Raw genomic sequence first — 27438 nt, forward strand, 5'->3', positions numbered from 1 at the left:
TACAAATAAAATTAAATTGATAAAATGTCATCACTAGTGTCTAATAGAGCTCACTTATCATGTCCTTTTCTGACCAAGCATGAAATCCTAACTAATAAGATTATCAAATGAATTGTAATGATAGTTGATATGATCGAAAAAGATATGAGTTAATATATGCTCTAAAGTTGAAACTATCATAAAAAAAAAAAATTTAAAAGGTCCCTCAATTCAATTATTTGAATTGATATCGGGGACGTGAATTAATTATGTATAAATTTTTTCAAATGATACGATTAACACCAATAAATTACACAAAATTGAAAGTATAAGAAACTAAATTGTGATTATCTACAACAACAATAATGGCTTGGATGAAAAAGCACACAAACAAAATCCTTGAGGATTTTTGTCCGTTGCAATGGAGGAAAGAAGGAAAAAGAAAGTGATGATCATCAACAAGAATTCATGCTCCAATTATAGTTCTGATAGGCTATGTTGACTGGACCTCCATCTCCTAAAAGGTGTGTCAAAAGCCCTGCTTTATTCCCATCCAAGAACTTCATTATCCACCTCAATATCTCTTTCTCATTCCCAAAGTCCACCCCGAACCTGCAACCCATTAAAACCTCCTTCTTACTAAGCATCCACGTTACGACTCAACTTCAAAACTCAAATCAATCATCCCAGATATCCCTATACTTATACATACTTTCAATTTTGCCCCAACTAACCACGACCCAAGTTAGGACTCAGATCTTTCTATCTTAACCGGTTGAAGTAAGGTGGGACTCAGACCTTTCTATCTTAACCGGTTGAAGTAAGGTAGGACTCATACCTTTCTATCTTAACCGGTTGAAGTAAGGTAGGACTCATACCTTTCTATCTATCTTAACCAGTTGAAGTAAAGTAGGACTCATACCTTTCTATCTTAACCAGTTGAAGTATAGTAGGACTCATACCTCTCAAATAAATCATCAGCACTCAGACCTCTATCTTAACCAATTGAAGTAAGGTAGGACTCAGACCTCTCAATAGGACTCAGACCTCTCAAATAAATCATCAGGACTCAGGCCTCTATCTTAACTAATTGAAGTAAGGTAGGACTCAAAAGGTAGGACTCAAACCTTTCAAATAAATCACGGTTCGTTAAAGTAGGAGTTAGTAAAGAAATGAGAAAGGAATGATGACAAACCACTTGATAATGCCAGTGAGAAGGACAGTTCTTTTATCCAAGTCAACCTCCACTCCACCAGCTTGGAAGAACTCCCTTGCAGCGCATCTTAGCTCAGCTTCGACGCCTTGAGGGCTAAAGAATCGCACTCTTGGGCTTGACTTCGTGCCACTGCACAGTCCAAAGTGAATCAAAGGATTCACTTCCCCAAACGCAAGCTGAAGAAGGGCTTATTACATTCAGTACTCTTTCAACAAAAACTAACCTAAACTAAGTATCATAGACTCATAAATTTACCTCCGCTCGCTTGTCACCGCTGCTGAAGGGCTTGGCAAAGGAATAGGGTGGCCGCCTATTGCCTCTTAGAATCCCATTCTTTATGGCAATGAGCGAGTATGGCTGCCCACCGACCAAGTATTGGAAGTCAGAGAAGAAGGATTTTCTGTCTATTACGCCCTCCACCCGTCCAAATCTAATCAACCCATGGATCACCATCGCGTTGTACATGTTTAAGAAGAATGCTAGCTTTTCGTTGTGGGACAGTGCCTTGAGGTTCACGCGGTGGAGCTCTTGTGTTAGATTTATGTACCTGCCAAAGGGTATTAATTAATGTTATTTTTTAACGTTCATCAATATTTTAAAACTTTTACCAATTGGGTACCTTCGAAATTCTTCACTGTTGCTAACCGCGAGATAATCGACATGTTGAAGGTCGTTAGAGGCGTAGGATTCTAATATGGCGGACATGATCTTGGCTAGTCTTTGGGCAACCATGGCAGCAGGCATGGGCTCGTTGTCGTTAACCGAGCCTCTGAAGTTGAAGCACCGAGATATGCATGACCCATGCTCGAGGAAACGATAGAAATGGTACCCATCTTCGAACTCATTCTCCCTAGAAAAACAACATACCTATGCCCATTAGCGAATTAGATAGACAGAAAATTGAATTTTAAAACTCTAAACTTTAAATTTTGTGTCTAAAACTTCCAAAAGATGAACACTATTGCTCAAATGCAATGACGATCCAGATAAAGATTTACCCAAAAACATGATGAATAAAGAGCTTTTGAGCCATCTGCTTTCCAATTCCCACAGCCTACATATATATCAAATTCAAATTCATCACCGAACAATATAAATATAGAAAATTTGTCGAAAACATATCTTTTTTAAGACCCAATTGAAATTTTTGGTCAAATTTAATATTTCTTTAGATAGATAAACACAAATTTAATAGAATTTGGATTAGTTTAGTTAAGGAAAGGAATATACGAAAATCAGTATATGGTCATTTGATTAATTCCCATAACTATAAGATCCATTTTTGGGAAGCGAGTCCACCTACTAATTACTCGCACAATTTACAATACCCTCTTCCAATTTATGATTCCCTATCCATCTATCATTTCACCCGCTTGTTAGTTGCTCCCCATCATTAATGTCCCCCGCCCCACACGGACACACCCTTCACCATGTCCCTCTTCCCACCCTCGACTCACTCAAGGGCATTCTCGTAATATCACTATTCTTGCTCGAGACGGGTCCAAATTTAAACTTTTAACCTTTTGGTCCAAATTACACCGTATGTGTCAGTTGAACTAACGCGGTTAACGCTGTACTAACCCTTCACCATGTACTAATGTCAGTATAAGCTCCTTTCATTCATATACTCTCGAGCAAGATGGTAGTATAGAACGTTATTTAAATTTGCGTATTGTTTGAGGGAGACCATATGGGATGGGATTTTTTGAATTGAAAAGCAATCAGGTGCTTCGCGGACCATGATGTAATGAGATGGTAAGTTAAGACGACCGTAGGATTTGAAAAGAAGGTTCAAAAGACATCCATCCAACGGCCAGAAAACAGAGCAGAGAACTTAATGACTATGGAGGAAAACAGAGGATTTAACTAAGGATATTATAGAATCATACCTTAGTACGCCCACAATCAAGGCGCTGAATAAGCGCCTCCACCATATCGCCGCCGGAGAAGCAGTTCTTCACGATCTTCATCTTGATCAGACGGTCCTGAATCGGCAATCTCGATCTTAGAAATTTCACGATCTCCAGTAATCCGTCCGGCGATTCCTCCTCTGGATCGTCGAAACCGTACACCGGCGTAGCAGGTGCTTCGTCGGGGCATTTATTGCTTAACATATCTTTGATTCTCCGGTCAAATTCACCGCTGTTTCTCAGTGAGTTCAGCGCCACCAGACCGCCAAAAAGCTTCTCGTTGAAGAAAATTTGCGGCACCGATGAACTCCCCGTCCGCTTCATCAGCTCCTTCTCTCTCTGAGGAAAAACGTCGACGTTTATCTCAACAAATCTCAATCCCTTTTCATTCAAAAAACTCCTAACCGCTTTACAATCCCTACAATTTGACCTCGAGAAGAAGCTGATTCTTCCCTTCAGTTCTCTGTTTTTATCCTCATCGCTCTTCATCTTCACGACGACTTTCAGGCCGGAGAGTTTAATTTCAGTAACGCCGGTTTGGGACTTCCCGTCGTCGTCGGTGTCGACGTTCTCATCTCTAAGTGACGAAATCCGTTTGAAAATCGCTACCGATAAACTACTGCTTCTCTCCCGTATAAACTTCCCAATCGACGGCATATCGACGGAGATATTCTCTGCCAAGCTCTGCGACTGTTTGTACGGCGGTTCACCAGCAGAGGAAATAGCAATCCCAGGTGGGGGCTCGGGTTTAGGAAGCTGAGAATGAGGCTCCAATACGCGTAGTTCGCCACTACTACGTTTCGAATCATGGTGAATCGGATCCTCTGTTTTCTCGGAATCAAACGACGAAACAGAGGAAGAAACAGAACAAGGGGATTCACTATCAGAGAGCTTCGATTGGTTCTCATCAGCAACGGAAAGGTTCCCGGAGAGCTTGGAATGATCAGAATCATCCATAAATGGAAGTCGAGAAACAGAGGAATGAACGTCAACCACCATTAGAACAGAGGAATTCGCTGTAAGAAGAAAATGGAGAAGAAAGGAGGGGAAGGGGTTTAACGTTTTAAAGGGAGGAAGAAGGAAGAAGAAGTCAAATGGGACCCACAGAGACCACAATTTTTTACAATTAACCAAAAATGAAAAAATAATTTTAGAGACGGTTAGAGGGGGAGACGGGGGAGTGACCGGGGCCCACAAAGGTCACGTGACGTGAGGGGAGAAGGCATGTGATGACTTTTTTTTTAATAAAAAAATTGCGTAATTCCACGTGGCAATCTCTTAGTCCAAATAAGAAATGGATATCTATTTTAGTTTGTTCGGCGTCAAAACCGAAGACGACGACGCTTGTTATTGTATCTTATGTCGCTCCCTCGCCACGTCACTCCACGAATTTAAACCTTTTTTTAAATTAAAATAAATAAATAAATAAATAATGGATCGTTTATTTAATAATTTTTGTCTTTTATTTTCTCAACNTTTTTTTTTTTTTTTTTTTTTTTTTTTTTTTTTTTTTTTTTTTTTTTTAAATATCTTGTATTTTTATATATAAATTCTTAAACATTTTATTTATTTATTTTAATTGAAATTGAATCCTAATTTGACTAAAATAAATCATTTATTTTATTCGAGTGGAATGGATAATGGGCAGTTAAATAAATAAGAAAATTGGAGGAAAAAATATTATTATTATTATTATTATTTTATATATATTTTTTTAAAAGGGTTTTACTTGTTCAAAAAAGGGGGAAGTTATTCCCATGAATTCAACATAAATGGATAAGCTTTTGGTTCATCGTATATAAACTCAACTTTCAAACTATATAAAAAAATTATATATATGTATATTTTGGACCAATTCTTTATTTAATTTAATAAGCTTTTGAATTATTCTTATAATTTTCTCGAGTTTTGAATTACGTCTCAGTATTGTTGAACATGTTCCACTTGTTTGTGACGTTTTAAAATATATATATATATATATATATATATATATATATATATATATATATATGTTTTTTTAAATAATAGGAATAAGATGGTTCGATGGCTTTATACATTTAAATTTTAAATATTCGAGATTGATACGTATTGGATGATGTTGATTTAAACATGTAATTTTCATAAAGGTTTATAATTGTAATAATTTGTGTCACCTTCAGTAAAGAATTGATACATAAATGAACTAAGATCATATTCGAATGAAAGTTATCTTGAAAATTGAATGACTGAAAATGACTTAAGAGAAATGAAAGTTACTACTTATATCACTTAGATGTGACTTAATTATGGGAACTTCACGGGTTAAGAGTGCTTATTTGGAGCAATTCTATGTTGGATGACCTCGTATGGATTTGCTTGTGATGCAGGTGAGTCAGAACAAAACATATTAGAATGACTCGTGTTGGTCTGTGGGGATAGTCTTCACTCTTAAAAAACGGGGAGTATGTGACGTGATCATGTCACAAAGGATACAGAAAAATGTCGGAGATATCCGATGTCAAGTCTGAATTCCAAATCCTGATTTGAATCATAGGTATGAATCTTTACATAATTAAGCAAAAATCCAATTGAATGCTTAACGAGATAAACCAGTAAGGAGTACACCGAACAAGAGAACTTTGTCCGGGACTGATGCCTCTTAGAGATTAAAGGACAGACAAGCTTACAAGTCATAAAGTCATACACGTGTGAAAATTGATTTAATTATCCATTTTAATTGTAACTTGGGTTAATTACACGTAAGTTTGACTTTTTCTAAAAAGTATTTAAAAATTGAATGAAACACGGTCATAGCATGGAAGAGTTGACGTGGAATACACATTAATAATTAAAATAAGTATAAGTTGGAATGAGAAAATGTTAGAACCAAACTTTGGGTTAAAATTAGGTGATATATAATTATAATAAATAGAATTCGGGTTTAGGGTCGACATGTGATAGTGACGCTGAACGCTACTAAAGTTGTACCTAAAAAATCTTTCCGTCTAATTCAAAATTTTAGATGGATTGAATTGGTGACTCGAGCAACCGCTTACAACCCAACCCAACCCAACCCAATCCTCATATATATTACATTATAATTATGAGACACAGTTCAAATTTTTAATCCGAAGAATAAACCGATCATACTGAGCTTTTTTTTAGTTCATCAACCTATAGAGCAGGATAATTCGAACCTCTAACCTCTTGATTTAAAGTATATATTTTAACCCGTTAAAACATACGTTCCACACGAGCGTTAGTTTCGAAAAAAGTGGTGTTCGAGGAAAAGTCGATTGGAAGGTGAGCGTGAGTGGGGGTGGAAAGTAAGGCAAAGGTCGTCCCCTAATGTTGTGTTGTTCTATTAATTATAAACACATCAAATCAAATTGGAAAGTTTTGGCAATTTCCAACCACAAAACTCAATAATATTACTCCCATGGACCCTCCCAATCACATTACTTTATCGGTTAATATCGACCGTAGTTCAATTGGTTAACGTCTTTAACTAAGAGGTTCGAGATTTGAAATCGCTCGGTTTCAGGAATTGAACTAAAAAGTAACGTGGGAGATAATTTATGAGGTGTCGATAGACAGTTTTCGTCCATACATTAATGATAATAATTTTTTTTATAAAGGTAGAGCGTATTAATGTTACTTATAAAAATTTTATGTGTATTTTTTAAGTACATTACTATGGTAAAGATATTTTAAATCTTTTTAAGTTAGTATTTATTTTTTAAAAGTTAAAAAATAAATAATTAAAATCATATATCGGCCCCGCTTAAAACGGGAATTTCCAGGCTGGGGAAAATGGGCCCAACAATAGAAATGGGCCTGATAGATAAGCCCAGATATGGAAAGCTAGAGTAGTGGATGACGTGGCAGATGTTCTTATCCGTGAGTGGAGGAAGGAAATGGGTGGTGGGGCCCGCACTTCACGTGTCAACTCTGAGTCCCATGTTTTTTTCCCAAATGACAAAAACACATAAGCTTATATATTTTATTTTTAAAATATTTACAAAAAATTAATTTTATTCTCCATTTGTTTTGCTCAATTCTTCTCATTTTTGTCTTTTTTATTATTTATTTTTTATTTTTTCCTCTAAAGAACAAGCAAGCCAAATATAAATTTTGGCAAAATCTTCATGCCTTACGCTCCCAATAATTGTAAAAAATAAAAAATGTAATAATTAATTATAAAATAAAAAAAATTGAATTTTAAATAAAAACTAAAAAATTAATTATAAAATATTTGAATTAAGTAATTAAGAGGTTTAAATCACCTTTCTCTAGGTTAAATTTTTTTAAAATCAAATATTTTAGTCAATTTGAATGTTGACTTTGTTAAGTCAACTCCAGCAATATTAACCATATTTGACATTTGTAATTGAAGTTAGTGATAGAATATTTGACATTTGTAACTGATGTTAGTGATGACGTGGATAAATATAATTTTTTAAATAATTAAAAAATTGTAACATAATGTTTTAAATTAATTTTTTAAAATAAAATAGGAGAGTGACTTAAAATTTTGGGAGGCTCCCAAATTAAACAATTTGAAGGCAAGTTGGTTGAATTATTCACGAGAATTTTAAATAATTTTTAAAATTATAATTGCAAATAATAATGCTCACAGGAAGCGTGGAAAAATATTAATAAAATAAAAGCTTACACGACATCGCCATCGCCATCGCTCCAAACGAATCCTTCTCCATTGCCCCCACAAATATGCTTCTCCTTCCCTTCCCCCTCTTTCACTCCTCTTTCTCTCTCTCTTTCTCTCTCTTCCGCCATTGTTTCTCTGCAACTTTCCTCCACAGCCATGACTCCGCAATCCACCTATCTCCAAGTCCACATCGCCGCCCAGCATACTTTCTTTCTCAGCGAGGTGTTTTTGGCTTCGTTTTCTTTTTTCCATTTCTCCTTTCCGATCGTTTCTTCCTTTTTCTCATCTTGTTTTCTTTACATTTTGTTTTGCAGAAGGTTATTTCGGCTTATTCCGCAAGATTCCGGCGGATTAGCAAGCAGCATAGGCGAGCGAGAAGGCGAACAACCACAACAACTGCATTTGGTGCTAGTTCCAGCGATGATTTCTCTAATTCCGCTATTGAGATCGATGATTTTCCTGGAGGAGTGAATGGATTCGAACTCATCTCAAGATTCTGCTACAACCGCGCTCAAATCGACATCACTGTCTCTAATGTTGCATTACTCCATTGCTGTGCCGTGTTCCTTGGAATGACGGAGGAGGTCGCCGCTGGGAACCTCATCCTCCAGACTGAGAATTTCCTCGACGGAATCTTTTACTGGTCGTGGAGTGATATATTGTTGTGCCTTCGGAGTTGCGAATCCTTTTTCGCTTTTGCAGATTCGTCAGGGCTTTTGCAGAAGCTCGTTTGTGCTTTATTGGCCAAGATTGCACAGAATTCCAATGCGAGCCTCGTCACTCCTTCTTCCTCTTCTTCTTCCTCCTCGCCTGATAATGCGTCTGGTAATTCAAGATTATCTACCAAATTGTGGTGGTTCGACGACATGTCGTTATTGCCTGCTCGGATCATTGAAAAAGTCGTACAGGGGATGGGGAGCTACGGGAGCAGCAATAACAGTTTGATTCTCACCAGATTTCTCCTCCATTACCTCAAAACCGCTGCTCAGAGCACTGTTGGGTACGTGTTACACTAACATTGGATCCAAAAGCTTCAACTATGAATATTAATCATATAATCTTATGTTTCGATAACAGATTAAACTCGTAAGCTTAAGAAATAGGTATCAATGATCACATACATATCCTTATGATTGGACTAATGAACTTGAGCCTTCTCTTTAGGAATGAGCAACTATTGATTGAAGGTCTCTGGTTAACATATTAAACTGCAGTATATTGAAGGTTTGATTCATATGTTTAACAGGTATGGGAGTGGGCGGCCGAGGGGAGAGTACGGCGGGCTAGCCGACACCGCAGTGCACGGGGTGGTAATGGTGGGGAAAAGTATGTTTTCTTGCCGGGGGCTGTTCTGGGTGTTGAGAGTGGTGTCTGGTTTTGGTCTGAGCAAAGATTGCCGGAGTGGGCTGGAGAGGATGATCGGCGGGATGCTGGATCAGGCCAAACTGGATGATTTGCTGATCTCCGGCCACCACAAATGCACTTACGATGTGAATCTGGTGATAAGATTAATCAGAGTATTCGTGAACAACGATGGAGCTTTGTCTGTGCACAAGCTGAAAAAAGTGGGGAAACTGGTTGATAAGTACTTGGGGGAAATTTCTCCTGATCAAAACCTCAAAATATCCAAATTCTTGGGAGTTGCCGAGAGCTTGCCGGACTGTGCTAGAGATTGCTTCGATGGAGTTTACAGAGCAATTGACATCTATCTAGAGGTGAGTAGAACAAGAATTTCAAGCTCATAAACCTCATTATCATTCCATTTTTGTATTGAAAATCAGAGGTAGAATGAGTGGCAATTAATCTGAAAAGGATTGTTTATTGTGTGTATTGTGTTCCAGTCTCATCCAAATCTTTCAATGGAAGAGAGGTCGAGGCTATGTAGATGTCTAAATCATGAGAAGCTGAGCCTAGAGACATGCAAGGCCTTGGCAAAGAATCCAAGAGTGCCGCCAAGGATAGCAGTGGAGGCACTGAAGTGTCAGGCAATGGGAGGTGTGTTAAGAATGAGATAGAAAATATAATTGGGAAGGTGTATATTATCATTGATATTGATATCCTTTAAATAGGATACAAGCCGGTACAAATGAGGAAAATATAAAATAATTAAATACTAGAATAAAATAAAATATACTATAAATCTAACCATAAATGGAAGAATATTAAGATATAATATCTAGGATATATTCCATAAATAATATATCTCAACACTCCCCCTCAAGTTGGAGAGTGTATGTTAATCACGTCCAACTTGTCTTTAACTTGTCTTTACGGTAGGTCAATAACACCCAAGTTGTCTTTCACTCTTGTCTTCTCAGTAATGAAAATATCCGTAAAAAAAAAAGACCGCCTTTGATTGGTTTGCATTTTTAGACTTTCAAGAAATTATTGAATTTTCAAGAAAGATGCAAGACTCAGAAGTAGGCCGCCTTTGATTGGTTTGCATTTTTAGACTTTCAAGAAATTATTGAATTTTCAAGAAAGATGCAAGACTCAGAAATAGACCGCAATGATTGACTCGAGGATTGGTAACTTGTCCCATTTAATTTGATTTGGAACAAGTGAATATCCTCCCTGATCACTTCTCGGTCCATGCATAAATGCTTTAGAAATAGACTGCAATGATTGACTCGAGGATTGATAACTTGTCCATTTAATTTGATTTGGAACAAGTGAATATCCTCCCTGATCACTTGTTGGTCCATGCATAAATGCTTTAGTGGATAATGACACCAAGATCGGTGCTTTGGATCACTTGAGAGGCTGTGAAAGAAAATACGAACATCTTGAATTTGTCACCTTAGAGCTTGGTGAGAAATTTGAAGATGCTTATAACGTATTCTTGATATTGGATGATTGACGATGGTAAAGACTTCACTGATTGGTTAGGGTTTGGCTTTAGGTAATACTCCCCTTGGACTCAGAGTCCAAGGGGGTATTAGGAATACCACGATCGATGCTTTGATATTAGGAATATCAAGATCGGTGCTCTGATACCATGTTAAGAATGAGATAGAAAATATAATTGGGAAGGTGTATATTATCATTGATATTGATATCCTTTAAATAGGATACAAACTAGTACAAATGAGGAAAATATAAAATAATTAAATACTAAAATAAAATAAAATATACTATAAATCTAACCATAAATGGAAGAATATTAAGATATAATATCTAGGATATATTCCATAAATAATATATCTCAACAAGGTGGTCGTTCAAGCAAAGAGGAAACGACGGCGACCGCGTCGGCGATGGCAATGGTAGCAGCAGCAGGGGAGGAGGATGATCGGAGCAGTACTGAGTATTACAGCAGCGAGTGTCAAAGGGTTTTATCAAGTAGCAGCTTTGAGTCAGAAGGGTGTAGCAGCAGCACAGGCCAAGACACCAACAACAACAACAACAACCAAGACATGAAACTAAACCTGCAAAGGATGCAATGGAGAGTGGTAGAATTGGAGAAAGTTTGTAGGGAAATGAAGAGTAACATGTCCACTTTGGTTAGACAAACTGCCATCACTTCACCACCTACTTACCACAGAGCCTTGCCTAGACTATGTTAAACTAAATCGACTCATCTCGTAAGTATCTTCTCACACACCATCATTAACTTTTTGGTCGAACAACATGTACACACACCTATGTAGCCAAGTAATGTCACATACCTATTGTATCTGTATGTATAAATCCATCATTTGATTGCTTCATACGAACACGAAACTCATCGACCCACGAGCGAAGTTTGAGATCGAAAAAGAAAATGCAAGTTGAGAGGAGTTTTAAATTTAGAGTGAGAATCTTAGTGAGAGTAAAATAATGGGAAGTTGAAGCATCTTGGTGAGGAAGAGAAGAAAGAAGTCAAAAAGAGACAGAAAATGGTAAGAAATGGAATCAGATTTGTCTGGTGAAGAAAACCAGTGGCCAAAACCGAGCTGATTTAGCAGCTTCAGCTATGGACAACCAATTGGATGCAGACACGTGTACTTGCACACATGAGCTTGCCATTTCAGTCTCCTATGTTTATTTAATCATTGTCCCTCAATTCCCAAAATAACTATCTATTAAACATAGATCCGATTGGGTTTTCAGACGTTAATTTACATTATGCAAATTTATAATCATCCATTTTGCACCCTCCATTTCAAATGGATGAACGGTCTAGATTTCGTAAACAATGTACTTAGAGAATTGAGAGAGAAACCATTCTCATATATATATATATAGTCCAAATTGTTTTATTTATAAGAGTTTAAAATTTTTATTTATACGAAAGATTAGGAATATAAAATGATTTTTATCCTAAAATAAATTCAAAAGTCTACGGATTAAAATACACAAAAACCTAAATTATCATAAGGAATACCCAAAATTTTATTTTAAAAATACCCATAAATTATTAAAAGTTTGGATAATATTCTTAAATTTGAAGAGTTTCATTAATATCTTAACTTTTTTAAAAAAGTTAAAAAATAACCTTGTTATTATTAGGAATCATGACTCTCCACAATAATATGATATTGTCGACTTTGAACCTAAACTCTCCTGGCTTTGCTTTGGGCTTTCCCTTTGACCATAAGCTGTCATGGTTTTGCTTTTGGCTCCCAAGAGACCTCCTTCCAATAAATATAGTATTCTTATAAATGGGACTCACTCTTAATGATCCTCAACAAACCTGACTAGTTACTATTATTGTTTTTATAACAAATAAAATAAGAAGTTCAGCAGAATTATTACCATCACAATATACGGATGAAAACAATTTATTGACGCATCATATCATAAAATATATATAAATATTTTGAAGTTACTTTTGAATTCATGAAACAATAAATATATATTTGAATTTAGATAAAAATATTGAAGTTTTTTAAAAAAAGTATTTTATTTCTCCAAAACTAAATATTTTAAAAAAGTTTATAGGCAATTTAAATTTGAAAGCATATTTAAAAGATTTAAAAAATTGGTTGGTTTATTGGTGATTTTGGAATATTAAAATAAGAAATATTAATTCCCGTGACACGATGCGGTGGGTGTTTGCAGTTGAAGGGACCAATCAACACATTTTTATTAATTAATCGCAATTTGGCAAAAGCACTTAATTAGAATTGGGCGCCGCTTCTCCGCTACAAATAATAATAATAATAATAATAATAAATAAATAAATAAATAAAAAGCACTCTCTACTACACGTGGCCAAGGGAAAGCGCCAGGGCTTTGGGCATGCTCCATTTTCATTATTATTATTATTATTTTCATTATTAAATCTTTTATTTTTTATAACTTAATTACAATTAGTAATTGAGATCTCAACTTATTATAGAATCAATCCTATGGATTAAAACTATCAAAATATTATAATTTATTGTTTTAATTTCTTTTTTAAAATTTGTCCACATAACTTATTTATTGTTTTACTAGGACAAGTTTCACTTTAATATCATTTGTCACGTTTTATTTCTAGGATTCGAACAAGATTTGTACCTTGAATTCTGCGCCTCATGACCCTTACATTCCTCCTATGATATGACAACGTTACTTAGTTGTCTTAAGTTGTTTATAAGAGTGACGACTATCCTAAAAAATCGATACCCATGTTCTTTTTAAGTGTATTCTGTTCTTATTCACATGTTCCTAGAATGTCAGCTGTTAAGTGTCGAATTTGAATTTCAAATCTTGATTTACATTTCATTCACACAATAGAAATATTGCAGTCGACTTCGGTTTTGTCTACAATTAAACAAAACTGAAATTGTGATGTCCCATATTGAAATTGTGAGGGGAAGTCGAAAAGGGAAAACTTAAAGAGGACAATATCTAGCTAGCGGTGTATCTGGACCGTTACAGAAAGTTAGGCAATTTAGATTGAAGAAATATGGAGAAAGTTCAATAGGGTTGTCTGGTTGTTCTTTGATTTTTTATTTTTTTAATTATTAAGAAAATTCTACTTATCCTTAATAAATATTATATTATTAATTAAAATCTTATAAATATCAAATATAAAATATACCACGAATATTAATTACAAAGAGTTAAATATTCTTAATATTTTTAAAAGTATATTCGTCTTATTGATTAGACCAACAAAATATAAATATAACTTGCAAATTAAATTAAATTTTTTATTTTTAAAAATATCAACGAGATCAAAATCGAATATTCAAATCATATAGACACGCGATAAAAGGGTTAGAATATCCGAATTATTAACAAAAATTCGTGTGAAAAATTAAAATTTTAAAACAATGTTTATCATACAAATAATAATTAAATGTAATTTAGAAAATAAAATGTACATAAATAGGGTAAAATAATTCAGTATTAAATTTTGGGATTTAAAATTTTATTTTGGGCTTAGGGCTCAAGTGGCCCAAATCCCTCCTCTTTGGGCCGGCCTTGAAACTGGCAGGCCTACGATTCTCCTATCCTCCCTCGCCATTTCTTAACTGAATCGCCACCGCGAGCCTGGCGGTAGAAACCCGCCGTCCGTCCNTAAATTTTGGGATTTAAAATTTTATTTTGGGCTTAGGGCTCAAGTGGCCCAAATCCGTCCTCGTTGGGCCGGCCTTGAAACTGGCAGGCCTACGATTCTCCTATCCTCCCTCGCCATTTCTTAACTCAATCGCCACCGCGAGCCTGGCGGTAGAAACCCGCCGTCCGTCCAATAAACAGTGGCATAATCCGATTTGGGATTGACATCTTCAACAATGGCACCGTTCCTCTCCCCTCAGATTTCCTTCGCCGTCGAATTTCGCAGCAGTTTCATCTTCTCTCCTTTGGGATAGTTCCTATGTTTACTCCGGTGAGGCTTTCGCTCTTCTTCTCTAATTGATAATCGACCAAATTGAACTCTGCAGCCAATTAGAGTATGTCCGATCAAACTTCCGATAATACCAAGCCGCCATTGAAGTCCCTTTCCTTACAAGATTGGGAATCCTTCTTTGAAGACTTCCACAGCGGTGGACCTCGTCTTCACCGATGGACTTCTCAATTTTCCATCACACCTTCTTCTCTTATCGACTTGGTTCTCTCCTCCATCCCCAAGCGGGATTTCCCTCTCAATCTCAAGCTTCAGCTCCTCCATTTCATCGACGAGTTCGTTTCCTTGTCCGATTCCCCTGACTCTGCTGTATCTGAATCCATATTAGAGCGTTTGGTTGATACCCTTCGCGTGGTTGTCCAATCTCCGAACTCCGATGGCCTTCATTTTACCTTCTCTCTCAAGGAGCAAATTATGGTCTCCACCACATCCATTTTCATTTCCCTCGATGCCTTGAGGAATTTCGATGTTCGATTGCTGGAGAGCTTGATTGAATTGCTGCTTACCGTTGTTAATCGCCCAAATCATGGGATTGATAGACAGACCCGCGCAATTGCGTCCGAGTGCTTGAGGGAATTGGAGAAGGCTTACCCTTGTTTACTGTCACTTGTTGTGGGACATCTATGGAGCTTGTGCCAAAGCGAGCGCACGCACGCATCCCAGAGCTATATTTTGCTATTCACAACCGTCATCAGTAATATTGTTGCTCAAAGATCGAGCGTCTCGATTCTCAGCACGTCCGTTCCTTTGGTTCCTTTCAATGTTCCGCCATCTGTTCTTGCCCCAGATTCGAGCGTGAATAGGGAGGTTTCTCCTGGATTGAATTCTAAAGAATTGAGGAGGGCGATAGCGTTCTTGCTTGAATCGCCACAAATTCTTACTCCGCCTGCTATGGTTGAATTTATGACAATGATAATGCCCGTAGCTTTAGCTTTGGAGTTGCAGGCGTCAATGTTGAAGGTGCAATTCTTTGGAATGATATATTCCTTTGATCCTATGCTGTGCCATGTTGTTTTGATGATGTATTTGCATTTTTTAGACGCATTTGATGAGCAAGAAGGCGAGATTGCTCGCCGTCTTTTGTTGATTTCTAGAGAAACACAGCAACATCTGGTTTTCCGTTTGCTTGCACTCCATTGGTTGTTGGGTTTATTCAGGACTGATAGTCCACTAGGCAAAAAGATGACTTCAGCTGCTGAAATGGGTTTGAACTTTTATCCGGCAGTGTTTGATCCGCTTGCTCTTAAAGCTTTGAAGCTCGACCTTCTTGCCTTCACCTCAATACGTAATCAAATGTCCAAACCTGAGACTGTTTCAGACCAAGATTCAGATTCTGGAAAGTCAGTGGTGAAGCTTCTTCAAGATGGTCTGGTATGCGTATCAGCTTTCAAATGGCTACCTTCAGGAAGCACAGAAACTGCTGTAGCTTTTCGTGCCTTCCATAAATTCTTGATAGGGGTGTCATCTCATTCTGTCTCCGACTCGAACGCCGATAAAATTCTTGTGGATTCCAGCATCTTCCGGATGTTGCAGGTTCTACACTGCTCTATTTTCCCATTTCTGTTGTGTTTAGTTCTCCATTTTCTAAACTAGCAAGTAATAAAGTTAATTTTTCCATGTTGATCTGCTGATTGTTGTTCTGCTGTTGAATTTTGTCTTAACCATGAAAAGTGTTACTCTAAAGAGCATTATTTTCAATCTTCATGGTTTCATACTGCTTATAAGGCTAAGAANGTGAATTTTGTCTTAACCATGAAAAGTGTTACTCTAAAGAGCATCATTTTCAATCTTCATGGTTTCATACTGCTTATAAGGCTAAGAAGCATGAAATTGGGTTTAGAACCATGAGCTAATATAGCAGTATGCCAGTATCCAATAAACTTTAGAGTCCAGGTCCAAAGCACCGCACATTGTCTGCCTGTAACATTCACTAGTGGTAACGAATGCTGAATTAATTTCCAATTCTAGTGATATTTCTCTCTGGTGTTTTGGTTTGAGAAATTGCTTCTGGTTTCCTCCAATGGGCTAGAAGGTTAAAATATGTGTGAAACCTGCCCTCTGGAGGATTTGGAGGAGGAAATTAAGCCTTAGCCACGAAAAGTACTCTACTAAAAGTGTTACCCTTTAGAGTACTACTCAACTTTCATACAAAACACATACTACTACAAAAAAAGTACTCCACTCATTCTGTTACCCTTTACTGGACTACTCAACATTCAGAAAAAGTACAAGCGCATAAACTAAATACAAGTAAAAAACTAATAGGTCTCTTTCTCTAGTATTATTCAATATAGAAGTGGAGACTGTTTCGGGTAGTGGCGCATTAGTTATATCAACCTAATGAAATCATCCCAAAGATAGAGACAACGGTCAAAAGATAGAGGGGTACGTTGACTCTATTACGCCGTTCTCCAGACAAGGTAGTTGGGAACAGGGCATCCACCCTCCCGGACTACTCTGATAAAATGCTGGAGGAGACAGGATCACACATTACATGCTAGAGACAACGAGAAGCCCGTTTGTTCGTGACAAACCACTGAAGGCCTCTCTCTTTCTGCTTAACATATTTGTTAGAATGGGGAATAGGGGTCAACAAAAAAAAGAGAATCAACTGTATTTTGATGTTTACAATATTTACCTTCCAGGAGATGCTTGTGGAGTTAATATTGGAAAATCAGAGATTGGTTCCCGTTATCGTTGCTTTCACTGACCGGTTGTTAAGGTGTCAAAAGCACAGATGGTTAGCAGAGAGCCTGCTCCAGAAATTTGACGAGCATTTGCTTCCAAAAGTTGCAATAAACTACAAACTGGTGTCTTGCTTCTCAGTATTCAATAGAATGGCCGAAAATGATACGATACCTCCCCGTGGATTGCTTGGACTCTTTGCTAAGTTCATGCTGTTTCTTGTTGAGAAACATGGACCGGATACGGGGCTGAAGTCTTGGTCTCTTGGAAGTAAGGTACTTGGCATTTGCAGGACGTTGTTGATGCACCACCAAAGTTCTCGATTGTTCCTTAAAATGTCTCGTCTTCTTGCGTTTACTTGCCTCTATTTTCCCGACTTGGAAGTTCGTGATAATGCAAGGTACATTAAATCAAGATTTTCTCGCGTTCTTTCTATTGTCTTCTTTTGATCCAGCTTCTTAATTAATGAGTTAATTTATTTATTTATTTCAGGATCTATTTACGTATGCTGATTTGTGTACCTGGAAAGAAGCTTAGGGACTTGCTAAAACTTGGAGACCAACCCTTTGGCATTTCTCAATCTCTTCATTCTGGTGCTTTGTACAATGTCCAGTCTCCACGACTTTCTCATGATCTAAAAAAGTCCAGAAACATCTCATCCTATATACATTTAAAACGAAAAATCCCCTTACTTGTAAAGCAATCCTGGTCATTATCTCTATCAACTCTAGGAGTTGAAGATTATAAGCTTGGTTTGTCAGAGGGTATCAGGGACGGCGAACCTGTGGTTGAAGAAAGGGTGACTGAGTTCTCTTCTAACATTGAAACAATTAATCTAGCTCAGGAGCCGTTGCGTGTGATGGACTCGAAGATTTCCAAGATTTTGGATATATTACGGAGACATTTTTCATGCATTCCTGACTTCAGGCATATGCCAGGGCTTAAAGTTACAATATTTTGTAGCTTAAGTTTTGAATCGGAGCCATTCAATCGCATTTGGGGAAGTGATACATTTGCTAAGAATTTGGATGATACGGATAACCATCCTGCAATGTATGCAACTGTGCTCAAGTTTTCTTCATCTGCACCTTTTGGTTCTATTCCATCTCGTCATATACCTTTTATTTTGGGAGAGTCTACAGGGGATGAAGGCAGTCCTAGTAAAAGGGTCTCCTCATTGGACATTGTTCCCGTTCAGAATGGTTATGGAAAAGATGAAAGATTTAAGGCTCTGGTAGCAGTTGAATTGGAACCAAGGGAGCCCACACCAGGACTCGTCGATGTCTCAATTGAATCTACTGCAGGAAGTGGCCAGATCATTCGTGGTCCTCTTCAGAGTATCACAGTAGGACTTGAAGATTTGTTTCTTAAAGCTGTTGTCCCATCAGATATTTCCATGGATGAAATCCCTGGTTATTATTCAGATTTATTCAATGCTCTTTGGGAGGCATGTGGAACATCTTCCAATACTGGGCGAGAGACATTTTCACTGAAAGGAGGCAAAGGAGTTGCAGCTATTAGTGGAACCAGATCAGTCAAACTACTTGAAGTCTCAGTGGCTTCTTTGATTGAGGCTGTTGAACTCTACCTGGCTCCTTTTATCGTGAGCGTTATAGGCGAACAGCTCATTGAAATCGTGAAGGATCGAGATATTATCAAGAACGTCATCTGGGAGGACATGGCATCTGAGAACTTCTCACAACTGACCTCTTCAGTACCTGATCTTGATAGAGGCCCACTACGTCTTACATATTTTTCAAATGAAGATGAAATGGGAAGCAACCTCAGTAGCTATAAGAGAAACATGGGTCACTTTCATATTTTGATATTTCTTCCACCAAGGTTTCACCTTCTTTTCCAGATGGAAGTTTCCGATTGTTCAACCTTAGTTCGAATTCGAACCGATCACTGGCCTTGCTTGGCTTACGTCGATGATTACTTGGAGGCTCTGTTTCTCGCATAAGAGGATATCTATCAGTTTATCTATCACCTCGGACGAGTCTATCTAGTTTTGTTGTAGACACTTGCAAGATGAGGGTATTTTTTTCTTGGAAACCCTTGGTAGATATACAAAATTAGTAAATTCTTGTAGTTTCTGCTCAAATTGTATTCTTTCTGTGTACGGAAGAGGGCACTTTCTTTAAGTTGGGGATCATTATAGCAGAGGCTTAAAAGTTGCAAATGTAAACTTAGTCTGTATTTACGATGCATACAGGTTAAAACCACGTGATATGATTTCTTGCTTTGAGACTTATGATCATACATTTTTCTCATTATATTTATATCTCAGAGAGTGTTTTCAAGTGTTGATAAGAACGACATTGGAAAACACAAAAGGGATTGCTCGTTCTGGCTTGAAAAATCAGGTTAGTATGTGTATAAGTTTTGTTTTGATATTTGGTCAAATACTCAAGATCTTATTGATATCTGTTTGTAACTCGTTTCTGAATTTCTTTTTGCCAGGTTCAAGCATTCAGGATTATGCGCTCGCTCGAGAAAATTTGCTAAGGTAAGACACTAGAATGAGCTCGTTTTTATGTGAGTTTCTCTCTGTAATGTTTATTGGATGCAGTATACAAAGCAAACAGTACACTTTTTGATACATAGTTCAAATTGTTCATTTGTGTTGAGATTTGTTGGTTGTGGTCTTCTTCCACAGCCCCTTCTCAGTCAACCAGCTTCAATGGTCTCATCATCTCATTGTCTTCATGATCCAATATCTGCAACAATCATATAGTAATGCATGTTAGTTATGATCTACGCTTGCTTTAGAAACATTTAGTCAATAATATGAACTTGCTACTTACGTGACAATGGTAAACATAGCCAGGCTCTGCAGTTGCATCGAACGGGTATGATGCGTTCGATTGTATGTTGGAAAACCTCACCAGTATCTTTGTCACATATCCAGGCATCATCTTGTAGACATTCTTCCACCCTTTCTCATGACTGCTTACCTTAATCCGTTTTCCACGTGCATGTTGTTCAATTTTGCACTTCACTGCATCGTTTTTTCTCGTCATGCAATCCTTAAACTCTTCCAGCCGAACCAGCTCTGTCTGGTCGAGTGCGGCCAGTAGCCCGAGGTGAATGTGTAATGGATGATTGTCCTCTGTCAGATTGATCACGTACCATATCTCTGTGCTCCCTACCTTTGGCTTCTCTGTCACTGGTGCTTCATACCTTTTTCCGTTTATGTATAGATGGATTGGCTCGTCGATGTCACTCGTGTATTCGTACATGGCAATGTACCGAGTGTGCGATGCATCGGATAGTTTTGGTTTCGGGTACTCTATTAGTTTGCTGGGAACTCTCTGCGTTTCAACTTCTTTCTTTCTTGAAATATAAAATTTCATCACTTTGTTGTTACCTTCACTTGCGGGATCCCCGGATGGATAAGGGTAGGCTGCACCGTTGGCTAGGATGACTGTGTCACTCATTGACTTTGAAAAGTCAACCACCACGTCAGCAATCTCTGATGGTGCCAGTAGGATCGCCTTGGAAACTACAGGTTTTGCAAGGTAGGCCGAGTCCGATCCTACATGTATGAATCTAAGGCCATTGGTAAAGAAAAATTTGAAGAATCTAGCGTTACTAGCATTGATGATGCGGAATCGATACTTGCGACGTCGTACTGTCAAACGTGGCCAGGCTTTACCGTTGACGACAATAACATCGCCGAAGTATTCAGGTTGCCACTGGGGATGTATAGAGGGATTATTGCCGGTGGAATTCATGAAGATGGAGCCATTGTAGAGAAAGCTTCGATCAAAGATGACCAATGGACGGTCGAATTCACGACCGTGAGGGAGTCGGAGAGGAGCCTCGACATGGGGGTGACGGATTATATAGGATCCAATCAGGCCAGCAAGAAGGTTGACTCTAGTCAACCCCATGGCATGATCATGGTACCAAAGATTACCAGGGTGCTGGTGATTGTTATAGTGATATGTCTTGTTGGTCCATGAGGGTCCTTTCTGCTTGAAGCCATTAGTGAACCATGAGGTTGCATGCCCATCGCTGCCAGGCTCGGTGATGCCGCCATGGAGATGAACCACCGTCGGGATGCCACGATTCCCGGCAGGGATGGCAGTCGGAATTGTGGGGTCCCATGGAAGAATATGCCGGTCAGGGAGGTGATTTTCCCACGTCACATACGTGGAGATGCCATGGATGGCTTCGATTGTAGGGCCAGGAACTGTTGCAGAGTCCTTGGAAACACCGTAAGCAAAAACAGGAGTCGGGGGAAGATCTCGGTGAAATTTCTGCACAGACAAAGGAAAAAAAAAAGAANGAAACACCGTAAGCAAAAACAGGAGTCGGGGGAAGATCTCGATGAAATTTCTGCACAGACAAAGGAAAAAAAAGAAAAATTACTTTTTGGGTTGAAAAAAACAACACCCATTTTTCCAAAATTTGTCCTCACTCATCTCAAAGAAAACCCAGATTCTTAAGAGGAAGAAGAAACAGACCCATGTCTTGAGGAACATGCCAAGGCGGAGGTGCTTGGAATGGCGGCCATGGAAGCCGGAGAGTGTGGGGATTTCCGGCAAGTCGTCGACGAACATAGGCAGCTTCTTGGGATTTATGANACAGACCCATGTCTTGAGGAACATGCCAAGGCGGAGGTGCTTGGAATGGCGGCCATGGAAGCCGGAGAGTGTGGGGATTTCCGGCAAGTCGTCGACGAACATAGGCAGCTTCTTGGGATTTATAAGCCGTTCAGAACCAAACCCAGTTGTTGCAGAGAAACAGCAAAACAGGAACAGAATTGGGAGCATCATTGTTCGAAGAAAACTATGAACAATGCTTGAATTGGAAGAAAATGGAGAGGGAGAGGGGATTATATGTGGTCTGAGACAGTGGGAAACGGGTCTGGAAGTCAGAGAGACAGCGAGTGTGTCAACTTTAAATTGTTTTTGTCGGTTTGTGCAACTTTTAATTCTCCACCTCAGTGCTTTTTTTCTCCACTAATCAGAACAAATTCTGGGAAGATTTTTTAGTTTTCCCCCTTTTTCTGTTCCTCTCCCGACCACGGATTTAGATCCATTAAACAGAGTGGAAGAAGAGAAGGAAAGCTTAAAAAAAGCAAGTAATTATTAGAAACCAAACCCCTTTTAGGTTGAAAAAACCAACACCCATTCATGGAAACCATCTTGTTGTTCTGTTCCGTTCTGTTCAGAGAGAGTAAAATCAATGAAAACAAGAAACAGAGCCATGTTTTGATGAACATCGGTAGCTTATTGGTTGGTATGTTTAAGGATGTTGGCCATGGAAGCTTCTTCACAACCAAATTTCATTGGCTTGGGATGGCAATGGATTTGAGATTTTGGATTTTGATTTGTTTGGTTTAAAAAATGAGAAGGGTCTCATGGTGTTTAAAAGAACCGGTGATGCGATCGACTCGATAGACCCAATCTAGCTTACACCATTCGAATTTGATTCAACTAAATGAAAATGTTACGTAAAAGACTTGAAAAAATTGAAAATTATTACTTATACTAATAAGACCCACTTTATTTCCCGTTAGTGCGAGACACTTGTTGGAGTAGGGCTAGACTCTTTTAATAGTAGACACGTTTGGAGACTTTGATAGGAAGTCTAGAAGGAAAAGTCCAAAAATAACAATATTTAGTAGCAGTGGACTTAAATATTAAAATAAGTTCTCCAAAGTTGATTCGAATTTGAAATATGATTTCTAAGGTTCTTTTTCATCCAAATTTTTTCTCTTTTAAAATATTTATTAAATAAAATGCTTTTTAAGTAAAATATTTGTTTTTTTCCTTTTTGAGAAAATATAAAAGTCAAAGAGTTCTGTTGAGAATTGTAGTAACTCCTAAAATGAACGTTGGAAACTCAAAAAAAAACTAATTACCATAAAAAAAATATTAATATTTATAGAAAATTACAAAAGTAGCCTTTTATAAATTCCAACGTGGTTATATTATTTTAAATGATATTTTATCTAATTAATTGGTTAGTTTGTATTATATTTAAATGTTGTAAATATTAATGAATGAAAATTGGACTTTCCAGCTTTAAACTTTTAATCTCACTTTTATTTCTCATTCTTACTTGCACAAAATTACTTGAACAATCACGAGTAACTTTTTAGCAATGATACACTTCTTTTTTAATTATATCGGAAATATTATGAATTTTAAAAAAGTATTTATAATTAATTAAAAATATTTTTAGAAAAAAAAATCAATTTATGATTAGTCCAGAAAACTATTGATAAAAATAATTATTATGTATTTATTTGATATTATTTTTTACGTTTAAATAATATGATGTACACTTAATATTTAAACATTAAGAGTTTATTTCTATTTAATAATTTAAATTGACAAAGGTTTAAATCAATAAAATTAATTATTTTATTTCTTAAATGGTGTTAAAAAAAAAAAAAAAAAAGAGTGTACATGATTAGGTCGGAAAAATCTTTCTGACCACCGTGGAAATTTTGGATTGGTTGGGTTGAGCAACTTGAATAGAATTCTCAACCATCTATCCTCGAGTTGGGTTGGATTATTAAAAAACCCTACTGTCTACTCTAAATGTTTCATTAAGTCTATAAAATTTAAATATCAAATATTTACAAATCAGAATGACATTAAATATTCTTTTAAAAAAATAAAAGGGCACTATTAGGTTGTTCGGTTTGACCTGATTGACCCAACTAAAAAATGTCTACTCCAAACCAGACTAAATTTTTTTCGGTTTTTCAAAAATTCAACTCAATCCAAACTGAAAAAGAAAAAATTAATTCAACCCAACTCTTACGATTGAGGCCCGATAATTCGGGTTGGTCGGACATGAACACCAAAAAAAAATATATATATATATATATATATATAAATGGAACTATTCTCCCTTTTTTATATTTATATTATTATTATTATTGTTCTAAAAGACCTACCAAACTTACCATTAATTTAATTTATTTAATAGGACTTCTGCCCTTCCCGAGATAACTACTATATAATAAATAAATAAAAAGTATATTTATTTATTTATTAATTCTTATTTTTTTATTTAGACCAATTCTTGATAATAACATTAATTTTTTTTTTTAAATTTTGGAAATAAGAATAACCGTTATTTAATTAAAATTTAAAAAATTAAATTTCAAAATCCATCTTGGGTTATTAACAAGTAATTGATATGATGTCAAATTTATTAAAACAATTTAAAAATTCCTTTTTTTTTTTAATCTCTAAATATTTAAAATTTTATTTTATTCACATCTCTCTATTCATAATATATTTCTTTTAGTTTCTAAATTTAAATAAAAAAATTTAATTTAATCCTTAAACCAAGAAAATATTTGCAAAATAATCAATATATATTAACTAGGGGTAAAAATGTCTATTTAACATGCGTCGCCGCAGGAACCTACCTCTAAATAAAGTGGTGAATATCCACTGAAACGAGGAATGAAGAAAGATTTTTCTATATTAACTGAATGAGACTGGTGACGGAAATTATATTTTCCATCCTTGTCTCTACTCCCGATCTCGCCCAAACATAAAAAAAATTAAAATTCTTTTTAGAATTTATTCGTAAATCAATAAAAAAAATAGAATTTAAAAATATAAATTAGAATTTATACGTTATTAAATATTTGATTATTATATTAATTGATTTGAAGAGTGTGTCTACCATGCTCTTACAAATTAAAAAATAAAAGATTAAAAAAAAGTATTTATTGTTTGGTTTCAGCACATCATGATCGTTTCTTATTTATTTATTTATTTATTTTAATAAATAAATATGCATTTAGTAGAGTTGCCTAACTATTAAATATAAAATTGATTAATAAAATAAAAATAAATAAATTTGTGGGAGGAGAGAGACAAAATGTAGGTAAAGAAAGCCCTAAAAAGAAAATAAATAAAAAACTAAATTAATAAAAATACAATATTCCTACGGTATTAAAAAATACCTTAAACTTTTCAAAATAGTTTAAAAAATACCTTTTAACTTTTAAAAATATTTGAAAATTACATTAATACCCTTAAACTTTTTTTAAAAATTTCAAAAACACCCCTTAAATTTAAATAATAATAATAATAATACCCTTAAACGATAAAATATTTTTGAACATTTTTTTAAAAACTTGAAACGTATTAATGAAATTGTTTAAAATTACCGGGTATTTTTTGAAACAAAGTACCAACTTTTAAAAGTTTAGAGGTATTTTTAAGACAAAATACAAAATTTAGGAGTATTTATGAAATTGTTAGGCAAAGAAATTGCACGAGAATACTGATAAAATTTCATATTAAATATTTAATCGTAAATAATTAGTATAATAATCGAATTGAAGACTTAATTATTATGTTATATTTTAAGAATCAAATATACCTAATGACCTTGACATTCTCCTACATCTTCTGTAACATGATTGTTTTACTTACTTCTCGGCTCTAAGAGTGAAGAATATCTCTACACATCAATACAGGTCTTTTCAACATGTTTTGTTCTCATTCACATGCATTTTAGGAAAATTCTTAAAAGGTCACTTAACATAGAATTGCTCAAGCAAAACACGTTTAATCATGAAATTCTTATGATTTAGTCAAAGGTGCATTTTTTTGGTATAGATAGTAACTTTCAATTCTTTTTAAGTCTTTCATAGCCATAATATTCTCAGGATCACTCTCATTCGAATGTAATTTTCGGTTCATTTATATACTCCTCCTTTACTCGAGTGATACACATAACTTTTAAATCCTTCAACCAACTGGGTGTTAATAAAGAGGCAATAAAGTAGATGGAGCCGAACGTGTCACGAGAAATTCAATTAAAACAAGATGTTCACAAACATTAGAGGGAGTGTTAATAGATTGGGTTGAATCTGATTAAGACATTTTTTAGAGCCAACATAATTGTTAGAATATTTTTTCGGTTCAAGTAACCTTTATAAAATATTGAACCTAACTCAACCTAATTAACCATAAATATCAAGTTGGATTGTTCGAGTCATTTATTTAAATTTTTAAACCATAAGTTCGAACCTCAAGATCAATGTTCTTCAAATGTTGTTGTGATAAACTTAGTTATAAGGTTTGTAAAAGAACACGAAGTTAGTTGGGATAAACTCGAGCACAATTTGCATGAACTAGAAGTAAGCATTGATATACACACACGCATTAGTTTTGAAAAATAATAGATTATGCACACGCGAAATTTAGAAGGTTACAATTGTCTCACATTTCGTTTGCCAAAAAACTTCACTGTTATATTTTGTCGTACCATTCTATTACCGTTCTAGATTTAGTTTTTAGTTTGATATAATTAAAATAGATAACAATATAAATAAGCATTATTGTATTCATAAGGTGAAAGTGAAGTAACTCGTAGTAACTCGTAAGTATTAATATAGTCTAACCAAAATAAAGTACAACGAAATATTTATACATCTTGTAATTTAATGTTTTTATGTCACTCATTTGAGTATAATATTTTTTTTTTCCTATTATAATATAAGTTTCTGTATATTGTAACGGGCTTTATTTATATATACATAATCGTTCATCACAAATAAAAGATGGAGAGAGAGAGCAATTATATTCTTGTGGTATGTTTCAAAAAGTTCCATACAAGCACGAGGTCTAATAGCTAAAAATCGAGAGTGAGTGAGAGCCTAACGACTATAATTTTGAGCTAAGATAATCACGGGAGAAAATGACTACAATGTATATCTTTCGTAAAAATTAGGTTAAATTAATAAAAATACTCTTAAACTTTCTACGGTATTAAAAATATGGTATCAGAGCCAGACACCGGACGATGTGTCAGCCTTCTCGTTGTTCCCCGAAAGAGGGTAGACACGAAGTGGTGTGTCAGTAAAGACGCTGGCCCCAAAGGGGGTGGATTTAGGGGTGGTCCCACATCAATTGAAGGAAGGAAAGAGTGCCAGCGAGGACCCTGGCCCCGAAGGGGGTGGATTATGATGTCCCACATTGGTTGGGGAGGAGAACAAATCACCCTTTATAAGAGTGTGGAAACCTTCCCTTAGCGCGTTTTAAAGCCTTGAGGGTAAGCCCGAAAGAAAAAGCCGAAAGAAGACAATATCGGGTGGATCTCGGTCTATTAAATATTTTAAAATTTTCAAAAATATATTTTAATTTATTTATTTTTTAATTAGTGTATAAATTGTGGTATGTTTAAG

At 36.0% G+C, this 27438-nt stretch overlaps 4 protein-coding genes across 6 annotated transcripts; 2 read left to right on the forward strand and 2 right to left on the reverse strand.

Annotated features, from left to right (window-relative positions):
• Positions 1–253: 253 nt before the first annotated feature.
• Positions 254–4359, reverse strand: LOC111791551. Of its 2 annotated transcripts, none has more exons than XM_023672940.1 (6): positions 3085–4355; positions 2194–2249; positions 1815–2045; positions 1451–1742; positions 1175–1371; positions 254–591 (listed from the first exon to the last, which is right to left on the reverse strand). In XM_023672940.1, exons 1-6 carry the CDS (start codon positions 4102–4104, stop codon positions 435–437), a joined length of 1953 nt encoding a protein of 650 aa, XP_023528708.1. In that variant the 5' UTR covers positions 4105–4355; the 3' UTR covers positions 254–434. The 2 variants fall into 2 exon arrangements, with proteins under 2 accessions (XP_023528708.1, XP_023528716.1); XM_023672948.1 differs by lacking the exon at positions 254–591 and adding an exon at positions 598–1002 and having other exon boundaries at positions 1124–1371; positions 3085–4359.
• A 3412-nt stretch (positions 4360–7771) lies between these two features.
• Positions 7772–11432, forward strand: LOC111791567 (BTB/POZ domain-containing protein At1g50280). Its single transcript, XM_023672959.1, has 5 exons — positions 7772–7975; positions 8068–8753; positions 9000–9468; positions 9595–9748; positions 10967–11432. Exons 1-5 carry the CDS (start codon positions 7910–7912, stop codon positions 11317–11319), a joined length of 1728 nt encoding a protein of 575 aa, XP_023528727.1. The 5' UTR covers positions 7772–7909; the 3' UTR covers positions 11320–11432.
• A 2951-nt stretch (positions 11433–14383) lies between these two features.
• LOC111799104 lies at positions 14384–19855 on the forward strand. Its single transcript, XM_023682510.1, has 4 exons — positions 14384–16106; positions 17219–17658; positions 17751–19624; positions 19722–19855. Exons 1-3 carry the CDS (start codon positions 14622–14624, stop codon positions 19219–19221), a joined length of 3396 nt encoding a protein of 1131 aa, XP_023538278.1. The 5' UTR covers positions 14384–14621; the 3' UTR covers positions 19222–19624; positions 19722–19855.
• On the reverse strand, positions 19769–22264 carry LOC111799112 (multicopper oxidase LPR2-like). 2 transcript variants are annotated; one of them, XM_023682529.1, is made up of 4 exons: positions 21976–22264; positions 21731–21849; positions 20066–21523; positions 19769–19978 (listed from the first exon to the last, which is right to left on the reverse strand). In XM_023682529.1, exons 1-4 carry the CDS (start codon positions 22040–22042, stop codon positions 19925–19927), a joined length of 1698 nt encoding a protein of 565 aa, XP_023538297.1. In that variant the 5' UTR covers positions 22043–22264; the 3' UTR covers positions 19769–19924. The 2 variants fall into 2 exon arrangements, with proteins under 2 accessions (XP_023538297.1, XP_023538288.1); XM_023682520.1 differs by lacking the exon at positions 21731–21849 and having other exon boundaries at positions 21857–22264.
• Between the last annotated feature and the right edge of the window lie 5174 nt (positions 22265–27438).

This window comes from Cucurbita pepo, chromosome LG01, assembly GCF_002806865.2.
Source record: "Cucurbita pepo subsp. pepo cultivar mu-cu-16 chromosome LG01, ASM280686v2, whole genome shotgun sequence".
In the NCBI taxonomy this organism is placed as follows: domain Eukaryota; kingdom Viridiplantae; phylum Streptophyta; class Magnoliopsida; order Cucurbitales; family Cucurbitaceae; genus Cucurbita; species Cucurbita pepo.

Excerpts from the sequence above, each read along its gene's own strand:
- LOC111791551 (XM_023672940.1), bottom strand. The coding sequence starts at position 4,104 with ATGGTGGTTGACGTTCATTCCTCTGTTTCTCGACTTCCATTTATGGAT. Across the intron at positions 1,743-1,814 it reads AACAGTGAAGAATTTCGAAG|GTACATAAATCTAACACAAG; the intron begins GTACCCAATTGG and ends ACCCTTTGGCAG. Across the intron at positions 1,372-1,450 it reads GCGGTGACAAGCGAGCGGAG|CTTGCGTTTGGGGAAGTGAA; the intron begins GTAAATTTATGA and ends GCCCTTCTTCAG.
- LOC111791567 (XM_023672959.1), top strand. The coding sequence starts at position 7,910 with ATGACTCCGCAATCCACCTATCTCCAAGTCCACATCGCCGCCCAGCAT. Across the intron at positions 8,754-8,999 it reads GCTGCTCAGAGCACTGTTGG|GTATGGGAGTGGGCGGCCGA; the intron begins GTACGTGTTACA and ends TATGTTTAACAG. Across the intron at positions 9,469-9,594 it reads CAATTGACATCTATCTAGAG|TCTCATCCAAATCTTTCAAT; the intron begins GTGAGTAGAACA and ends ATTGTGTTCCAG.
- LOC111799104 (XM_023682510.1), top strand. The coding sequence starts at position 14,622 with ATGTCCGATCAAACTTCCGATAATACCAAGCCGCCATTGAAGTCCCTT. Across the intron at positions 16,107-17,218 it reads GCATCTTCCGGATGTTGCAG|GAGATGCTTGTGGAGTTAAT; the intron begins GTTCTACACTGC and ends TTTACCTTCCAG. Across the intron at positions 17,659-17,750 it reads GAAGTTCGTGATAATGCAAG|GATCTATTTACGTATGCTGA; the intron begins GTACATTAAATC and ends TATTTATTTCAG.
- LOC111799112 (XM_023682529.1), bottom strand. The coding sequence starts at position 22,042 with ATGATGCTCCCAATTCTGTTCCTGTTTTGCTGTTTCTCTGCAACAACT. Across the intron at positions 21,524-21,730 it reads GCATGTTCCTCAAGACATGG|AAATTTCACCGAGATCTTCC; the intron begins GTCTGTTTCTTC and ends TTGTCTGTGCAG. Across the intron at positions 19,979-20,065 it reads GCTATGTTTACCATTGTCAC|ATATTGGATCATGAAGACAA; the intron begins GTAAGTAGCAAG and ends TGATTGTTGCAG.